This window comes from Chrysochloris asiatica, unplaced genomic scaffold (assembly GCF_000296735.1).
Source record: "Chrysochloris asiatica unplaced genomic scaffold, ChrAsi1.0 scaffold00008, whole genome shotgun sequence".
Classification (NCBI taxonomy): Eukaryota; Metazoa; Chordata; class Mammalia; order Afrosoricida; family Chrysochloridae; genus Chrysochloris; species Chrysochloris asiatica.
Window position 1 is genome coordinate 26,366,040 of NW_006408526.1, and position 20,919 is coordinate 26,386,958.

At 40.9% G+C, this 20,919-nt stretch overlaps 1 protein-coding gene across 7 annotated transcripts in view; it reads right to left on the reverse strand.

Moving 5' to 3' along the window:
• CADM1 (cell adhesion molecule 1) overlaps window positions 1-20,919 on the reverse strand; it is a 470,209-nt gene that overhangs the window by 42,249 nt on the left and 407,041 nt on the right. For 4 of the 7 annotated variants that reach the window (XM_006833846.1, XM_006833842.1, XM_006833845.1 and 1 more), the window contains exons 6-7: window positions 10,368-10,467; window positions 5,997-6,169 (exon numbers count right to left, since the gene is read on the reverse strand). In XM_006833846.1, the coding sequence (XP_006833909.1) occupies window positions 5,997-6,169; window positions 10,368-10,467 (273 nt within the window). Of the gene's footprint in view, window positions 1-1,552; window positions 1,634-5,996; window positions 6,170-10,367; window positions 10,468-20,919 lie in introns of all 7 variants that reach the window. The other 3 variants (XM_006833843.1, XM_006833841.1, XM_006833840.1) reach the window with 1 other exon arrangement.

Sequence of the window (20,919 nt, forward strand, 5' to 3'; positions counted from 1 at the left end):
GAGCCTAATTCCACTGACAACTTGGAGAAGTAAGAAGTGGTGAGGAAACAGTAAAAAAGAAAAACAACAACAAAACCCCTAGTTGTTAGCATGAAGAATGGACAGCATGTTTGCAATGGAAATTGGGGTAGGATGGCGCATCTTTGCTATGTTTATTAATGACACAGGAGATGGGATGAATCTATTCGCTGTGCTAACAAAACTGAATTTATCTAAGAAGCAGAAGGAACTAACAAAGAAATACAACAGAAACACACACAGACGAGAATGTAGGAAGCAGCCTAGGCGAGCTAAGTTTACAGGGAGACACAAAAACCAACTGACGGATTTTCAGAGGATTTTCAAGTAAGTGTAGTTTTTGCAGCCACTATTTAGAAACATCCACAATGGTGGCTTAATTCAGGATTCTCTTTTTTTCCCAGTGTAATGGCTAGGTAAGAGAAGAAATCTGAGATTCAACAATGCTATCTTTATATTTCATAAAAGGATGAAGATTCTTCTTTCTTTGAACACTTGGGGTGTTTTTCATCTCTTTCTCACTGACTCCTGGAAGCCAGCCTGAAGGGCTGCTTTGGGGGGCTACCGAGCAGTTACACCTCAGAGTGAGGAAAAGTAAAGTGACCAGTGATCCAACTGGAGACAAGGGCCTTGGTTCAGAGAGACCCAGCAGTCTCATCTGATAGCAGAGCGAAGTGGCAATGTTGTCTTTTAAAGAGAATTTTCTTTTACTGCTCGTAGAAACTAACTTTGACTTGTAGGTACCTGTAGACGTGCTCAGGGAAGGTCTTGGCTAAGGAAATTCTGTAGTCTGGTTGACATGGTACAGCCTTAGCTTTCCTACCTTGGTAGGCAGAAGAAACTCCCAAGGTTTCCAGAACACCAGGCACTGAGAATGCTGCTGGATGCCAGGGAAGGATGGATGGATGGATGGCATGCCACCTTCCTCAACAATATTTAGAAATAAGAGAGTGAAACTCGTTTTGAATAAGTTTCAGAAGGCCCCAAAGAGATGAAGCCACAGGCTTCCATCCCTGAAGCATTTCATTGAGGGCTCACCAACGAAAAGACGGCAACTTCACTCCCATGTCTTCTGACTACACAGAGCAGAGAGGACAAGCATGCCCAAATGGGCATGTTCCAGGAAGTGTGTGCGTTTTCCTTTATATGGATCAAGATGGAGTCAAGCTGAGAAGATCCAGAGCCACAATACTTACCATTTCATCAACTTGGGTAAAGTATAAGCTACTGGCGTGTTCGTTAGTCGACACGCTTCCGTTTCCCCTAGCATTTGGCTTTAGATACTGATGCTGAGAAAGAAAGGAATTATCTTGTGTGTAAGCTACAAAATACCTATTAAATGCCTGGGTGTTAAAGAGTTTGTGGCGTCCTTAAGATTCAAGTTCAGAATATAGCATCGAATGCCTTTTAAGTTCCAAATTAAAGGAACAATTAAATTCTGAGTATCAGAAGAGAAATTGTAGGCTTCTTTTCATACATACCAGAAAGACAATATACAATCAGGACATTTTCAATGGTAATGAAGGTACCATACCTGTGATGATGGTAAGGATGGTGGTGGTGGTGGTGGTGGTGGTGGTGGTTGTTGTGGGAGGAGGGATAGTTGTGGGGGGATCTGGATAAAAAAAAAAAGGAAAATCAAACCCACAATGCTGAACACAACAATGATCAGTAATGACAAAACAAAGGCATGAGGACACTGAGATGTTGGTTTGAAGACATCCCCCCCTTTATAAACCAAACGTTTGTTTGTTTATCCTCCAGAGATTTGTATCTTGTAATTAGCTCACAATGTCTTGGAAGAGCTAAGAAAAGAAGAAAAGAGATTTTTATTAATGAAGTGAACTAGAGATGAGGAAATGTGAAGTCAAGAGGGGAGGAGACATCACGACGTACGAACCCCAGCTCTAGATTTCAAAGGTGAGGCTAAAGCAGCTCAGCACCTGGAGGGTGCAATGCCTGCCATTTCGTCTTTGACCCTTACAGACGGGAGGAAGGACGGAGGAAATGGTACTGCTCCCGCTCTGTCTAAAGGGCTCATCTCACCCACAGATGCCTGCGTGCCTGCTCACTTGCTCTCTCTGACTGTTAACTTCATTATTCTCCATCAATACATCTCAGCAGGAAGTAAAAACTTCTCCTATACTAGTAATACATACAAAGAAGTGAGAATGTCACCACTAAATATCAAGTTCCAGGCATGTGCGATTTTACTGAGATTTTGTTTTTTAAGTCAATAAATTTTACAACGTATAAATATTAATAAGGTGCCTTTGCTCATGTTAAAAGCGTGGCCTGAGTGGACTGCAAATGATAAAGCTGAAGGAATGTTTTCCGTCTTGTAAACCAGAGAATTGAACAAAAATGGGACTTGACCCTCAAAGGCATGAACCTGAGAAGGAACCGGCCGTCAGACATTTGATATACTGTATATTCATTCATCACCTAAAACGTATTTGGGGATAAGGAAGGGCAAATATGAAAGAAAAAAAAAAAACTATTCTAAGCCTAAATGATCAAACTGAATGTGTTAGACTGTCAGCGAGACTTTGAACTAAGCAATCATTCTGCTATAATAGACCATAAGATGATTTGAGGGCTTTTGATTTTAAATTTTATCTAAAGCACGTCAACTTTTTCTCCCTGACACATCTGGTGTCCTTTTATCTCCAAGTGAGCTCTCAGATTGTCTAATTAATACATCAAAACTTTAATTATAAAGTGCACCTTTATGGGGTTTGGTCCAACTTCCTGAAAGTTTATGAAAAATATTACCCTGGTGCATGGCTGCAAGGTCTCCTGAAAATGACCCTAGTGTAGAACAGTAGGTCAGTGCTCGAGTTTTCCTCCCAAACTGCTCCTCTCACCCAAACGCTTGTACAAATATGATCAGGAAGGATGAATACCAACTTGGTTGTTTATTTTGGGGGATGGCGTGGGAGGATTTTGTTCATTTAAACTGAAGAAACAAGCACTTTTAATTATTATTTGAAGCTGCCTCACCTATGAATGAATAAAAATGATTCCATTAAAAAAATATCTCATACTTCTCTAAGAAATAGACATGATCCAATCAGTGATTTTCAACTGCATTTTTAAAAACAGCCACATGAACTGGGTGACAATTCATGGTGACAGGTCCTATTCTGAGTTTTGCTCCCTGGGTACTTTTTATAGAGGCCACAGGTAGGAGATGAGTTTGTGACCCAGAAATCATTTGGGTGCCCCCTGACCTCACTGTGGGTGCAGGTATAGACAGAGAGGAACAAGGTGAGCTGACCCAAGTTGAGTTCTGTTTACTCGCACACATGGTTAGCTCCAACTTGGGAAGGGTCCTGCTGCCCAGCCTGGGAACAATTAATGTGGCTTTTCTGACCTGGTTCAATGATACTATTTACCACACACACACACACACACACACACACACACACACACACACACAAAATGGTGTACCTGGGAGACTCCCTGGACTACTGGAGTGTTATTTCTGCACCTATTTCTAAAAACATTGACACGAAATGGGTGATGTCCACAATACAATAAGTGGACATGAAGGGGATTTGAAAATATGACTAGGAAGTTAGGTGTGGACTGGACTAAAGAGGTCAGGCACTTCAGAAAAAGGGAATTATTCTATCTGGAAAGTAATGAGATTATGAAGAATTACAAAGAAAGCCATATGCCTCCACTGTGGACTTTGGGGTCAGATAGTAGCATGGCGCTGTCACATAATTCGTTACTTTGTGAGTTTGGGCATACTTTACCATCTGTGAAATGGGATGGTAATATTGTTTTCCTCATGGTGTTGGATGAGACCATGCATATAAAATATTTATCAAAAGGCTTGGCCCTCAATAAACGCTAGTGAGAAGCTATGAGGCTAAATTATTCAAATACAGCTGTCCACCCAATTCACAAGGAGTTTCTCATCTTGAATACAGGAGCAGTAGGTACAATAAGGAGTCCTGTTGTGGTGCTGTAGGATCAGTACTGGACTGCTAACTACAAGGTCATTCGTTCAAACCTACCAGCTACTCTTTGGAAACCCTCTAAGGGTTGTTATGAGTCAGAATTGACTTGATGGGCATGTAACAACAGGTACAATAAGTCCAGTTTCTCCAGATAACTCAGTTTTCGTTGACTGAAGGAATCAAGTCAATGCAATAATAGACTGGTGGAGATTCGTCATTGCTTTGTAACATTTGGAGTTTATATGAAAGCTGGTCTGGAAGTCTGTCAACCTGGGCAGACCTCAGAAGCTCACACCCAGTGTGGAGAGAGCACATGAACAAGCAGAAGGGAGGCACTTGGCTTCCATTCCCCTTTGGTCAGCAGATCGTAGACAGCTGATGGACAGAGACGGCTCTGCGTATTGCCAACCAAAAACGGGTCACGTGTCCCCTCTCTCACCTGCAGAGGAGAGCTGCACCTTCTTGAAGTCATTACCTTCACTGTGATTTTCTTAGCTACTAAGGAGAATTAATGCTATTATCTGTGGGCCACAGACAACATGGGCAGTGTGCAAAGACAACATCTCAGCAGTCTACGAATAAGGTGATTAGACATGAGCTTTTCATTCTGCATTACGCTGAGGAAAATAAAGACCTCAGGTGTAGGCTGAGGATTATAGCGGACTATCCATGTAGATATGGTGCAAAACACGCTTCTATTTGATTACAAAGACTGCCACTCCTATTTTCTTCATAAGGAAAGTGGCCTTGGTTCTAAGATTTTATAGTGTATATACTCCACAGATATAAATTATACTTGGATTATTTATGCTGCTAACATGAAGAATGGACTCCCACCTGAAGCACACAAACCATATTCCACTATTTACAACACAGTGAAATGTTAACTTCTACGGCTACTCCTTCTGTGTGACAAGTCCACAACTGCTTTTTTGAGTATAAAACTAATCGGGAGCTTCCATTGGACAGGAGAGACTTAATTTGTCATCAAATGACTGGAGAGGCAGTACACTCTCAACTAAATGGGGAATACGCTTAAAACACCTGACACATAATAGATACTCGATAAATATTTGTTGGTGAGAGAAGGAAATTCAATAACACTGTAAAAAGATGTTGATTAAGAAAACCAAAACAGACGAACCAACCAACCAACCCCAAGTCCCCCAAACTTGTAGTTATCCAGTCGATTTTGACTCATGGCAACCCCATCTGTTACAGAGTAGAACTGATCCATAGGGTTTTCTTGGCTATAATCTCCACACAAATTAAAAAACAAAAAACAGGAAAAAAAGAAGACAAAAGCATTTGTGTGCAGGGCAGTGGCTACAGGTAGTTTATGCAGCCAACGAGGATTTTGCACTTTTTCAACTATTTACTGGCTTATAGCATCCTCTGGGATTTAATAGCTTCATGCTGAAAATGGAATAGTTCTGCTCATCAAAGCAAGAGAAAGACTCACCCCAATATCAATATCATAGGAAAATCCCACTGGGAATAAACTTTCTAAGCTGAAAAGCCATTAATTGGTAAGGATGGACTGTGTTCCATTATTACTTCTAACATCATGTCCCTGGTTTGTGCCTGAGGACACAACTTTAGGGCTCAGCAGGATCAGAGACTGGGATCTAGTGGGGAAACCCCACAATTAGAGGGAGTGAAGGAGAGTCACTGTTCTCACAGGTTTCTTTTAGATCTTGAAGAAAAACAAAACCCACGGCCATGGAGTCGATTTAGACTCACAGCAGCCTGGCAGGACACAGAACTGCCCCCATAGGGTCTCCAAGGCTGTAAATCTTTTAGGAAACAAGACTGTCACTTCTTTCTCCCTCAGTGTGGCTGGTGGGTTCAACCTACCAAACTTTTGCTTAGCATGAGTGCTTAACCACTGCACTACCAGTTCTCCTTTCTGGAAGGACCCAACTGGCATTGGGGTTCCAACTTGACCATACGCTTTGGCTCCATGTACATGAGTTGAGTAGGAGGCTGTTTCATCTTCTCACGTACCGTATACATACAGCATATAATCCGAATGAGCTGAACCCACTATGTTTGAAGCCTCACAGCGGTATGTCCCATTATCTGTTTTGTTTAGGTTACTGATGAACAGGTTGGGCCCAGACAATACGGCATGTTGAGGCATTTCATCATCCACTCTCACCCAAGATACCATCATGGGCCTGCAGAAGAAGGGGACAAAAGGCATCTTTCATTATTATTTCCCATTAAGGAATCTACATCAGACTTCTCATTCACCTATTAAATGAACTGTACATTCAGGGGCGACACAGTGAAAGAAAACCTACTGGAGGTATTTCAAATCCACAGAAGTACAACCTTGAAGTCTCCCCAAAACTGCTTGGCATATGATATTTTGTGGGTTTTTTTTTTTTTTTAAACAATGAAAACATGATCAGGGGTTGAAAAACTTTTAACAGACCACAAGTAGCAGTCTCATTCTTTCCAATTTATCTTTGAAAGAAATCTGCAAATAAACCACTGTACCTATTTTTAATGCCCTGCTGTGTGGTTTCACACCAATTCAGATAGGACAGAGCTCTCCCACTGCTAATCATCTTATTAATTGTTGTTGTTGAATGCCATAGAGTTGATTCCAACCCATCATGACCCTGTATAGGGTTTCCAAGGAGCAGCTGATGAGCTTGAACCGCTAACCTTGCAGTTCAAACAACTTTGCAGTCTGACGCATTAGCCCACAGCGCCACACCAGGACTTCTTATTATTAATTCGGGGGTGGGGGCATTGAGTTCTTGGCTAATGATACATGTATTAATCTATTGGTCTCTAACACACCAAGACACTTGCAATATTTAAATAAATTCAGAGTTCCACACAAAGGAATGACATTTCACTTCTTGCTTTTGACCTCTGCTGTTTGGAGAACCACTTCTGGTTCTGGAACGACAGAATCACGTCCTCTCTCCTTAACTGTGACCTACAGACGACCTTGCCCAACCCAAAACACTTGCCACACTCTCTGATGCCCCCTGACTTTTCTTTACGGAGGTCTCAGAGGCCCATCCATTAATGCACCTTCCCCTTGTGTGCACACCTGCTCAGAAGGCAGAACACACTGAGGAAGAGGCGTTCAGTTAATCACTGTCAGGTGCAACTCCACGTACATTCCTCAGATCCCAGGCACTTGCTCATCAGAGATAAGCTCGCTTTAGTGAATACAGTATTTGTCTCCACCAGACAAAGCAAGGAACCCTGGTGTGGCGCTGTAGGAGGCGCACTGGACTGTTAACCTAAAGGTCAATGGATCAAACCCACCAGCAGCTCCGAGGACATGCTGCACGGAGTCCCTGTGAGTCAGAATCGACTCAATGGCACTTAACAACAATGACAGGCAAAGCAAATTTCACAAGATGCTGCATGTGGAGCCAAACAGGCAGACGTGCAAAATAGTTTGTAAATGCTTGGAATTTACAATTTCCCTTCTTCGAGGCATCGTCTTCAAGTCCTGTGAAAAATGGAGCCCTCACCTCAGACTGTGCCTGAAAACTTTCCTTTGGAAGGAAGAGCAGTGCACAGGTTTGGGCATGGGAGTGACTACCTTTCAGTTCGTACTGCATCGAGATGAAACAAGAAAGATGGCCAAGGGATGCCCAAGTCTGCCCTGTCAAGTAGCATGCCCATTCTCAAATGGGATGTGAAGGCACAATGTTTCTTTAATTACACATGAGTTTGTCATCAGAACCCAGTAAATTATTTAAAAATGAGTACCACATATGTCCTCCTTTCAGGCAGTGGCAAATGGGTCTGCCTGGCAATCCGATCTAATGTCCTGCTGCTTGACAGCTGAAACAATCAGTGGGGGTAAGTGCAGAGAATATTCACAACATTTAACAGCAAGTTAAATTACCATCTTTATAGTATGCAATTTCTTGAGAAAATAAATAGGTAATATGCTAGAAGGGATAGCGGCAGAGTAAAGCTGTGCTTGCTCACACAACCATATACCCGGCCCTATTTGAGAGGAACAAACAAATACCCTCTCTGGCAGAAATGTCCTGAAGGAAACATGTAATTTACTGCCCCTGTGGCACATTCAATTGAACACAGTTCCTTCTTCAGGGGGAAAAAAAAATACAGGAAACAAAATACAGGTTAGCATGAGATACTCTACTGTGTAAATGCAGTTAATGTGGCTGAAGTCAGGTATTGCAGGTGGCAAGAGGCCTCTGAGAATCTTCCCCCCCACCCCTCTCTCCATTAGATTGTTTTGTAGGGTCTGGAGAGAAGGAAAGTTGCTAATGAGGACAGAATTTAAATAGCTTACAAAAAGAAAGATCTGAATTGGCTCTGTTGAGGTTTGAAGCTTTCCAAACCAAACAACCTACGAACACCAGAAGAAATCTAAACAAGCAAGATTACGGTCCACCCCCTAAAGGTGATCTTTAAAAATTCAAATGTTTATGACCAAAAAGAACCCCCAAACACAACTTTACTGCCATCGAGTTGATTCGAACTCATGATGGCTCCTAAAGGGCAGAGTGAACTCTTCCAGAGTGTTTCAGAAATTGTAAATCTTTACACAAGTAGAAAGCTTCATCATTCTCCTGCAGAGCAGCCGGTGGGTTTGAACCACCAACCTTGAGGCCTTAATTCATGGTGCCATCAGAACAAAGAGAAGGAGATTGTAGCTCATGGAGCAGAAAGCACAATCTAGAGAGGGCTGGAAGCGAGAAAAGAGATCAACAGAAGTTCCATGGGTTCACTGGTCTGTATCACAGCGTGTCATGGGGGTAAATCTTCCCAAACACTGGGGAAGCTGTGTTAAGAGGCTTGGAGTTCTTATTTGAAAGCTGTGATAGTTATATTGTTAACAACACTCTGAGAGAGAAAAGAAAAAGAAAAAAATCATACCACAAGGGACAGCAGAGGGAGCTCAATGCTGGTTTTTGTTGGGGACTATGAAAACTTGGAAGGAGTCCTACTAGCATAGTGGGCTACGCCTTGGGCTGCAAACCACAAAGCCAGCAGTTCAAATCTACCAGCCGCTCTGTGGGAGAAATAAGAAGAGCTTTCTGCTCCCGTGAAGATTTCCAGCCTCAGAAACCCTGTAGAAGGTCGTTATGAGTCAGAATTGACTCAACAGCACAAAACCACCACCACTTCCACCACCAAAAGTCTGAGTACTCTCAATCACAACTTGTTCTTTCATTTCATGATTACATGGTTTGTTCCACCCCGCCCTTAAGAAATAGTTTAAAACAATCTCCATTCTACTAAAAAGATGAACGATCCCAAACTGTACCCTATTTACAGTGGTATCATCACATGACTTTTTTGTTGTTGTACTAGTGTTTAAGAGCCAGCTGGATGGCACTTAACAACAACAACAACTAGTCTTCAATGTTAAAAAAAAAAACAAAAAAACTTGTCACGGAGTTGATTCTGAATCATGGTGACCCCATGTATGTCAGAGTAGAACCTTGTACTATACGGTTTTCACTGGCTGATTTTGGGGAGTAAATGACGAGGACTTTCTTCCACAGTGCCACAGGGTGAACTTAAACCTCAAAGATTCTCGTTAGCAGCCAAGTGCATTAACTATTTGCTCCATCCAGGGACTCTGGTGATACATATGAGGGGGTGTCAGAAAGATAATTCCATTATCTTTTCATTCTATTTTTCTACAAACTTGTGGAAGCCCCCTTGTCTAGTTTCTCGGATTCACTCTAGATCATTTAGCATCGTCAGTAATGTAACTAGTCGGTTTTCTTTTTTCTTACGCAATAGCATATATCCCTTGAGAAAAATTCTTGGAGCATTCCTTACTTGACAAAAATATTTCTAGACGTACACTTTTCATTGAGGGAATAGTATGTGCCATTAAAAATAGGACAGATTCATTTGCCTACAGGTAGCCTAAGAGTCCTGACAACTGCAAGGTCATTGGTTCAAATCCACCTGCTGCTCCCTGGAAACTCTCTACAGGATTGCTATGAGTCAGAACAGACACAGGAGCACTTACCAACACCAGCTATAGACAGAGCAGCTCAATTTAAGGCAGCTTAGTAACACAGAAGGTAGCAGATGCATCAATATTTCGTGGGCACACTAGACATTTATTAGGATTATAATTTGTGTGTAAAAGAAAACAGCCCGTCAAATTGATGATAATGAAGTAAAATTCGGTGAGATTTCAATTCTAGTTGGCATTACATAGTCCCCCAATCCTGACCACTAAGAACTACAGTTATTTATTCCCCCTTTCACTGACTATTCTGTATTTCCTGAGAAATCTTCCATTTTTTTGCAGTGGGAGACAGGTGACAGGCCAGTGAATTGTGAATGCACATCTCAGTGTTGTGACATTTACATGACCCTCTGCCAAACTCCAGTACTTACTGGGGCTTCCCGATGGCTTCACATGTTAACTTAAGCGCGTCCCCTTCCCGGGTGAGGCCTTGTAGAGGGTAAGTCATCTGAATATGCACTTGAGGCTTATCTGTGAGACAACAGCATAAAATATAATGTTTAGCAAATGATATCATCAGACAAAATCAGACTTGCATGCGGCCACAAACCCCACACTACCAGCACTCATTCTTTCCCCATCCTTAGGCCTTCAGTAACATCCTTCTTCTAATTAGTTAGTAATCCTGGCATTTGCTCAAATTAAACTGACTAATAACTCCAAGGAGCGAACTGCGAATAGATAAGAGATTCATAAGCCAACTGCGCCACATCAAACATTTCCTGTGAAATACATTTTGTTACATTGAAGTTTATCTCCAAACTCACTCAAGCTAAAGGAAACTCATTTGCCTTCATGCTGAGGTGAAGCCACAGATATTTGTGGTGCTCAGAATTGATACATTTTTATCATATATCATATATTACTATGTGACAATACGTTATGACACTGAATATTAAATAGCTTGCCTTTTCTGTGCTGTTGTTTTCAAATGAAAAAAGCAAAACTTCTGAATTCCACTGAAATGGTGTTCAGAATAAAGCAATGGGAGGTTTGGGTGGCTCCCAATGAAATTGTTCTGACATCTCAGTATAAACATAAGAAGGAAGGAAACTGACATTTCCTGAGAACCTTCTGCAATAGAAATCATCAATGGTGGCGCAGTTTAAGTCCAGTTTTTTAGATGAGAACACCGGCACTCAGAGAATGTCTATAGAGTTAACATAACAATGAGACAGATCCAGGAGCTGTATGTTGGGAGGGATTCTCGATTCAAAACTAGATCTCACAGTGGCGTTCATAACTAAAATAGAGTGAAGAATTTAGGTAAATGATGTAGGTGTTCTTATTTCCACTAGCAACTTAAAACTGTGAACGGGCCTTTGAGGGGGTAGGAGAGATGAATGATGGGAGTTGGGGAAATTGGGAAGAAGTTGAAAGAGAATTGGATACATAGATACAAATAAAATCACATGAGAATTGGATACATAGATACACATACAAATACAATCACAAATAAACCCTGAATTAAGAGATTTTTTGTTTTGTTTAATTTCTTCAGGCTGAACTATCAAACTGTTAATCCCTAAATCAGTATTCTCATTTAGTTTTGTGGCTCTACAGATGTATATTTTTGGGCTTGTATTGAAGAACAATAAACCTAAGTGGGGAAGGTATCTGTTGGCTGAAAGGTCAAAAGAATTTCCACAGCTTTAACTTTCTGTTACAGTCAGACCACCTAAACACTGTCCCCTTGACCTAATACATGCTCATTAACATTTGTCCTGTGTGGTAAAGGCGAGGCTAGGAACACAGAGAGCCCAGTAGTGCAAGGAAGCCCTCTCTCTCTCTGGTAGGTTGCTTTGCAGATGCATTTTTATAATATGTTCCCATCATAGGGTGTTCTCTCGTAACTCAGGAAACCACATGGCATTCAAAACCTCTTCAGAGAACCTCCTAGTATACTGGTGTGCATTGCACACTGTGAATTGGTAGTGCTTGCCGAGAAGCTAAGTCACTTAAAAGTTAACAAGCCCGAAAGCTCCGGCTGATCCTTGCAAGTAACATGGTTCTATCCTAGGACTTGCTGGTCGAGAAAATGTGTCAGAGTAAAGCAGCATAGAGGTTTCCAGATACTGATAACTGGGTTGGGCAGGCAGGCATTAAAGAAGGGCAGAAATCCTCAGCAAGTATAAACATGATGGCCTTGAACCAGTAGTACTGGGAGCTGAGCTGAAGCAAGAGCTTTTGGGCACAATTTCCACAGCTTTGGGCACCCCTTGTAGCTAGAGACTACATGTGGACTAAGAATAAGAAAGTCTATGAGTTTCAGTGGTTTAAAACACACAGCTAGCTAGTTGGTAAAATTTATTTAAAAAAAAAAAACGAAAAAAAGACAAAAAAAATACTGACAAAATCATTAACGGAAGAAGGTTCTGACACCAAACACACAAAGCCACAAAATACTTATTCCCTAACAGTTCCTGGTTAGGTGAACCTCTGTCATTCTTATCCAGGAACCCTTCTAGTGAAGGCAACATTTAAAGCCCCAAATTTGGGCTGATATGTAACATTTGGTATAGGTTAATCTCTGATCCACGGAAGGGCTACATTTTCCATGCGCTACTGACTTTGGCCCATTAATTAAGGCTAAGTTGAATGCTTGCTGGCTGATGTGGAAGGTTTGTGTGTGTATGTGTGTGTGTTTTATTCCCTTCCCGTCCTTTGCATAATTTACAAGCAAACAGAGAGGGTATATTTTTCAGCACAGTTCACTACGGGTTTTACATACTCAATTTCCATGAATAATAGTGTTGAACATCTAACCCATCCTCCCTCTTCAGTATCACTCAGTTCCTTTTAGTTTAAATGTTCCTAATGAGCTGTTTGGAGTCCTGGTGTGGCACCGTAGGATAAGCAATGGACTGCTAACTACAAAGTTGGCAGTTCAAACCCACCAGCTGCTCCTTGGAAACGCTATCAGAGTTGCTATGAGTCAGAACTGACTCAACGACACTGAACAACAACAACAAAATGAGCTGTTTCCCAGGTCTCAATTACTCACATAATTTAGGAAGAATAAGTTCAGGACTTGCTAGACCTGGAATTTATATAAACATCACATAAATTAAAGCCACAGAAAACACACCTTCAATTTTGATAACTGATTTTCCCAATTTACTCTCGAGGTTTCTGGAGAAACATCTACCATCTACTTATGGGTACAGCTGCCACAGTTACCTTAATAGCTGGCTGGAGAGGTAAACATTAATCTTGCTTGTATTATACAGAAAAAAGTCTCCCTCTCTTGACACATGCAGTATTTATAGGTATACTATCTGACCGTGGGCAGCTGAGCTATCTTCACAGTCAACCTAGGAAGCAAATAGGTCTATGTGCCAAGACACATTCCCAGGTGATGGATATTTAAAAACAAATTGTGTTCTCCATCCTTTGTCCTGAAAAAGGAACTTAAACCTTCTCAACAGGTAGAAGAGAAACCTGGGATTCCACCGACTGAGGGACCTTCAGTTTTCTCAGGATGATCCTACATGAGTATGTCAAAATACTGAACAATCCAGATGGCTGACTGAATAGCCCACAGCTCATCATTTATGTTTTAATTATATTCATAAATCAAATGTTATAACCCACCAAATCTTTTCTGAAACAGAACCAGACTTCAAGATTTATTTTTAAGTAATGAGGTAAGGACTAGTACATTTTCTGGGTGATCATTTTTATGCCTCAGTTGGCATTGTAAGGCACAAGGCTAAAAGCCAGATGACACTTTCTACCCAACGCAGTAAGTATCCAAAAATGTATTGTGCAGAATGGCTTAATGTCACTATAAAATGGAACTGCTATATAAAAATAAGAAAAATAGTTAGGTCTGCACACTTATGGGAAATTACAGTATGGAGATGGCATTACCAACAGCCAATCAATTAAGTTGAGGGATCTGAGGTTTTCATAATACCCTGTCCTTTTTCTAAAACCCCATAAAAAGACATTTAGCAAGACTGATAGAGCTGACGGAATCTGTTCATTTGTCACAGTTATACAGAGGGTTAAATACCAGGAGGCTTTAAGTCACACTACAGTAATAACCAATTAAAAATATATAGAATAGAAAGGCATTCTGATGAGACTTTCTTTAAATGTACTTTGCTCTCTCTATAAGGGGGGATATATATAAATATATATATAAAGGAAACTCTTAAAGAGGTTAGAATGGCTTGCTGGCAGATTACAATTGATTTCATGCCAGTGTGACCTTGCACGATATTCTATGATCTTTTCAGAAGATGAAACTCAAGAGCTTGTAACCTGTATTTCAATTTCCTATGTAAATGAGAAGTCAGAGACTCCTTTCTAGATCACAACACTACAGTATCAGGTCTTAATATTTTTTTTAATTAAAAAAACAAAACCAAAAAAAGGCATTTTGTTGGTTGCAGTTTCCTTGTGACTAGGATATCACCTTTTCCATGTTCCAGAGGCAAGAGCAGAGACAGGAGCCCTTCCTGCCCTGTTTCCCTGGGGACCCCCACCACTTTGCCTTGCTTCATTGTTGTTGATGCTAAGTGCCATCAAGTCAATATCAACTCATAGTGACCCTGTATAGGGTTTCTGAGGAGCGGCTGGTGGATTTGAATCACTGACCTTGTGGTTCAACCTGACCATGCAGTCCAGTGCTTATCCTACACCGTGCTTCAAGAGAGTCTCTGAATCAGGGAATGTGACATTACAGGCTTTTTGATGGGCTTGTGTACAAATCTGTTCTCACAATTACTCTATTTAGGTTCCTTACTTAGATTTCATCCACTATTCCAAAAAACTGGTTTGAGTAGGACAAGTGCTAGTTGTTTCTGGTGCTCGCTACCAGGGATAACTTGAGGGCAGCATGGTAACAGCATGGCTGAGGAGAGCGGGTTTGGGTCAGTACCTGTGCATTCAAGTGAGGAAACATGGACTGAAGAGGGGCTGTCAATTATGTGGGAATGGCAATGCAAAGTATCCGGGGCCACTTGAGCTCACAGCAGGAGTCCACCCCTACAGTACTGCTGTCTAACTGTTGTCAGAAGACAGCCTTGTCGTTGAAGGAGAGGGATGTCTGGTAACACGAGGTGATTTTTGTTGATGTTTTTGTTAGGTGCCATTGATTCGGTACCGACTCATAGCAACCCTATGCACAATAGAGCGAAACACTGCCCGATCCTGGGCCAACCTCACAATCATTGCCCATTGATGCTGCCACTTGGCCAATCCAACTCATTGGGGATCTTCCTTTTATTCTTGGACCTTCCACCTTACTAAACATGATATCCTTCTCCAGCGACTGGTCCCTCCTGACAACATATCCAAAGTATGAGAAACTAAGTTTGGCCATCCTGGCCTCCAAGGAGCACTCTGACTGCACTTCTTCCAACACAAATCTGTTTGTTCTTTTGGTATTCCATGGTATTTTCAGTATTCTCCTCCAACACCATAACTCAAATGATTGAATTCTTCTATGGTCCTCCTTATTCACTGTCCAACTCTTGAGGTGATTGGGACGGGTTAATAACTCTCTTCCAAAGGTTTGCTTTCTATTGCCATAATACATTCATGAATAATTTTCACTGCCTCCTATTTTGTTTGCAGGGTGAAGGACCTCCTGCTGTTACATCTGTTGTATGAATTGTAGCACTTAAACTGCACTTCTTGAGGAAGGCTGAGCTAGGATGAGTGGGATGAGTCAAACCTGGCGGGGCCGATGTGCTTCCCAAAGAGAGTATGGGCCACTTAACCACAGTAGAATACTACTGGCTCTTGTTGTAACTTGCAAGTAGCTTTGTGGCTATTAAAAGTACTGTCTACCAGACAGAATCTTATTTATTTTTGTGAGATTATCCCATAAAGTTCTGTTCCCAATGCTTTTATAACAGGGGTGCAAACTCACATACAGAGAGCATTCTTCCATATCTTTTGAGAAGTCTTCAAAATTCTAAAACAAGCACTGGGTAAAAAAAAAAATCCATACAGCCAGATTTCCTAGACAAGAGTGGCAGCTCTGTAGGTAATTTGTTTTGTTTTTGTAACCCTGGTGTCTAACAGAGTGCTTGGCACAGGGTAGGCATTCAATACATATTTGCTGAATGAATAAACGAATGACAAAATAGATAAATGATCAAGCATGGACTTCTACTCCTAGTTCTTCTGTTGAGAAAAATCAGACCATGAATCCACTTTGGTCCTCATCACAAAACATAACTATGTTTTTCTTTTGGCAGGCCAATCCAGCTCCTCAAATGGGAAGTTTAGCTTAGGTGTTCTTGTTTATGTACATCTATCCCACTACATTTGTTTAGCATTTCTGGAGTATCTCAAGGTGGTATCTTAAGAGAAACCATCAAGGATGTTGCTTAACCATTCTTTTCAAATGCCAGCTTCACAATCATTTAACCTGCCATAGAATCCAAACTTGACCTTGAGTTAAAAACTGTCAAGTGAAAAATACACATTGGAAGACTAGTTTCCCTCTGCAAGTATGCCATGCAACAGGCACACAGACACATCTTGAGATATGGGAAGGCAGTCCTAAATAAAAGAGGCCTCTTTCTATTGGGTGTACCTGCAGAGGACATATATGAAGGCAAAGGCCTTTTTCCCTTAAAGTTTACGTAAGTCTAGCACACAGTGTATTTGAGTTGCCTACTTTGGTATTGCAGAACACAACACTAACAATTCATAGAGATAATAATACCAGGAACCTGGAACGACCACTACTCTGTGTAATACAAAACAATTTTAGGGTAAATACTGAAATATGAGGGTAAGTCAAAGAGTATTACTAAAAAATCATAGAAACCTTTTTTAGACAAAAATATCATAGACGATACTATTTTTTTTTCTCTACACACTGTTTATGTACATATCCTTCATCTAGGTCTATATGCTTCTGAAGGCCGTGTTTCCATCTCTGTAACCCTTCCACGAAGAATGAGGCACTCTTCAATTTACACCACGTCAAAATGGCAGTTTTGGCATTTGCGAGGGACTCGTGAAATTGTGCTCCTTTTCAGTGTTTAGTTAGAGTTTGGGGAATAAAAAGCAGATCAGGGTTGTAGGGTGGATGGGGTAAGTTTTCCCAAATGAAACTCTCATAGGACAGGCCCTTGCTACCTTCAATGCATGAGCAGGTACAATGTCATGATGGGGAAAAAAAAAATTCCTTGGTACAACTTTCTCACCAATGTAGTTTTTAATATTCTTTAAAACTCCTTTATAACAAGCCCCACGTTCATCCTGTGTCTCTGGACAAAATCTAACAAGTTTATTCTTTGGGAATCCTACCAAACAGTCTCTGTAACCTTCTGAGTTGAGCTCTCTGCCTTGAATTTAATTGACCCAGCAGATCTCTTTGGAAGCCACTGCTCTGATTGGTCCTTTTTTTTGCAGATACCCTATATGAGACTAGGACAACTGTTCTCCTGAGAAAACTTCCCTGCAGCCATCCATTGATTGCAGAGACATGCGTAAACACCTTTTGTTAGGAACAGACCCATGCATGTATAAACTGGAAACCCTAGTAGCAATACTTTTTGACTTACCCTTGCAACTTCCCTGAAACTCAATTCATTGCTTAAAAAGAAATGGAAGAAAGGGAGAGTGGGAGGAAGAGCGAAGTCTGTAAAACAAACAAACAAAAAAAGAGACTGGAGATCAGAGAGAAACAGGCTAAATCTGACAACACCAGCTATTAAGCTTTGAGGAATACAGTACAACCCAAGAGCAGAATTAATGGAGGACAGGACATAACGGCCACTCTTGGAGACCAGGAGTCCTGGTGTGGCACTGTAGGATCAGCACTGAATTGTGAACCACAGCTTGGTGGTTCAAACCCACCCAGCCACTCCTTGGAAACCCTATAAAGGGTCGCTGTGAGTTGCAACTGACTTGACAGCACTTAACAACAACTTGGAGACCAAGCCTTACCCTCAACTCCAAACAGAGGAGATTTTCCAATTTCCAGGAAAAACTCCTTTCACTGCAGGACACTATTGATCCCAGAGAAACATTGATTTGGGCACAGACAAAGGAAAAGTTTTGATCATCTCCTCAATGCCCAATTTTCCCCCAATTGAGAGAATAAAAGAATAAAAAAAATCTAGCTTTCTCTGGACCTTGGATGAACAGGGATATGGATTGATCAAATGCCTGGCTCCATCGAGTCAATAAAACTCATTTTGAAAATGATGCCCACGTATGCAATTAACTATCAGATGATAGTCGGAGCAGGGAAGGTATTCAGGCATCCCTTTCTAGAGTCTTTGTTTTCATTCTCCCTTCCAAAACTTCATCTCTTAATTTTTTTTTTTCTTTTAAACATGCATACACACACAAATCTGTCACAAAATGAGTATTTGGGGTAAAGACATTTTAAAGAGCAAAGCTCTGATGGACAAAAGAGAAAGAAAGAAAGAAAAAAGAAAACGAAGCAGTAATTCCAGAGCTCGTATCTTGCTCTGTCTGGAGTATGGGTTTTCCCTTGTTTGCAAAGCAATCTGAATTGCACACTGTGGGTCAAAGCTGTCCTTTGAATTCCCAGCTGATGTCGCCATGTGTTGCCACCTCCTTTTAAGGCTCAGACAGTGAACTGTGCTCGTTTAAACAGCCCTTCTATATGACAAGAGTATAGGTCCTCAGATCTGAAGCTCTACTGATCATGCTATAATTGTCACCCTCTGCTAGAATCAACCGTGTTGTAAATTTGAACAACACAACATAAACAGACATTTGAAAAGGAAAAAAAAAAAAAAAAATGCCCAGAAAGATTTTAGGGTCACATGAAAACAGACTAAGGAAAGAGCTTTGAATTCCAGCTCACCATCGAAATTATTTTCTGTTTTAAACCTGTCACTGTGTGCTGCTGCTGTACCCTTGCTGAGTCTCCGAAGGAAAACTAAAAATGTAAGAGCCCTACTGTATGTTCTCCATTCCCAGCAATGTTCCTATGAGAAAACCTTATTAATGAGCTTGCAAACGAGCACCCAACAGGGAAATGTCACAAACAAGAGCGGCTAATGCCCCAGAAAATCAAATAACTGAACACTTGGCTGGTTGTGAAGCCTTTCATATTTATAATACAAAAAAAAAAAAAAATGGGGGGGCTATAATTCACTGCTTCTAAAGGGTCAACACCTTGCTGAACAAAACAACTCATTTATTTATGTTCAGAAATCTCCAGATGATAAATTACATTGATGTTAATCACTTCAATGCATACTACACAATTAATATCTGTGCTCACCCAAAACTTTAAGGATTATTAAAAGTATGACAGCATACACATCTGGTTGATTTTTCACATAATTGGGCACAACAATTTCTCTTGGTACCACAAATAAAGGTACTCACAAACAAATACTGCAAGAATGTCTGTGTTCAATTAATTAGGGCTTAGATCCATGAGACAAAAGTAATTCCAAGCTGAAGCTTAAGTCTGGTCTTCTATGCACTATGGTAGCACTTCATTTCAAGGGAGAGGAAGAACACTTCTCTTAATTTTATCTTCCTCTCCCTTTTTTCTTTTTAAAGTAAGATATTTAATGGCACACAATGTAGGTTTTCATTATTTCCTTTCCTTTAAAAAAATATTTTCAAAGAGGATGCAATTTATACAGAATTCAAATCCATTATCTGCTGTTTAACCCTGATCATATCTTGGTTAACATCCTTTGGCTTAGACAGGATAGAGATAGGCTCTCATAAGCCTTCATCGAGCAAAATGGACCAACGTAAGCATAATTAATACCAGTCTCTCAAGGTGGTATTATTCACCTACAGCCTATCCAGTCAGAGAGCCATGGTGAGCTCAGTATTTCCTATGGTAAACTTACGTTTGTCACTGATAGTATAAGAAATCTTTTTAGGTGGCAAAAGAAAAAAAACAGCCATGTCTTTACTGGTGTATTAGACAGAATGTCTAACTCAGAATTTTCCAGAGATTTACATAGGTTTTTAGTTGAGTTTGTCAGCAAAATGTGGTAGTAGAGATGTGATCGTATTCTTCTTTTCCAAGCCTATGGCTATTACAGCCATTTTAAAGGGGTCAACAATCCCCAAAACTTTAAGAACTGCTGACTTCAAGGTCTGGGCAAATTAAAAAATATAATGTTTACTCCTTAAATAATGCTGCTGTTGTTGTTAAGTGCCGCTGAATCAATTCTAATCCATAGTAACCCTGTCTAGGGTTTCTGAGGAGTGGCTGGTGGGTTTGAATTGCCAACCTTGCAGTCCGGTGCATTTTCCTGAAGCACCACACCAGGACAAGGATACTCTTAAAGGATATCTAACATAATTCAACATCCATGCCAATGAGCTACTGAGCAAATCACTCTAAGAACCTCACACATTCAAGCATCCATGTCTTCCTCATGGTCCTTGAGATGTGGTAACACTTCTCTGCTCCTTGAGCAAGTGGAGGTGAGTCATCACCGTCACTGGCCAATGACAGAAAAAGCATTAGGGTCCAATGACTGAGCACTTGAAGTATTGGCCCTTTTGTCCTCATGTAACTACTGGTATTCGAAGAAAATAAAACTGGTAAGAAATAAAGTAGAGAAGTGCAGTCATGTTAGAAGAAGCTATTTATGGAATTCCTGGCTGACGTTGGGCAGCTTTGAACAGCACTCCAGGGATGGTGGGTAGCGAACTGTCTACTGACTGTCTTAAGAAACTGAAATTTCAAACCAGACCCTAAATTCTTATGCAGATTAACATACCAGTTGGAGTCCAGTCAATTCTGATTCATGGCAATCCCATATATGTCAGAATAAAACTGTGCTCCATAGGGTTTTAAGTGCTGATTTTTCTGAATTAAATTACCAGGACTTTCTCCTGAGGTGCCTCAGGGTAGACTCAACCTCTAGTGTTTTGGTTAGCAGCTGGTCATGTTAACGGTTTGTACCACTTAGGGACGCCGTGTGCTGTTGAGTT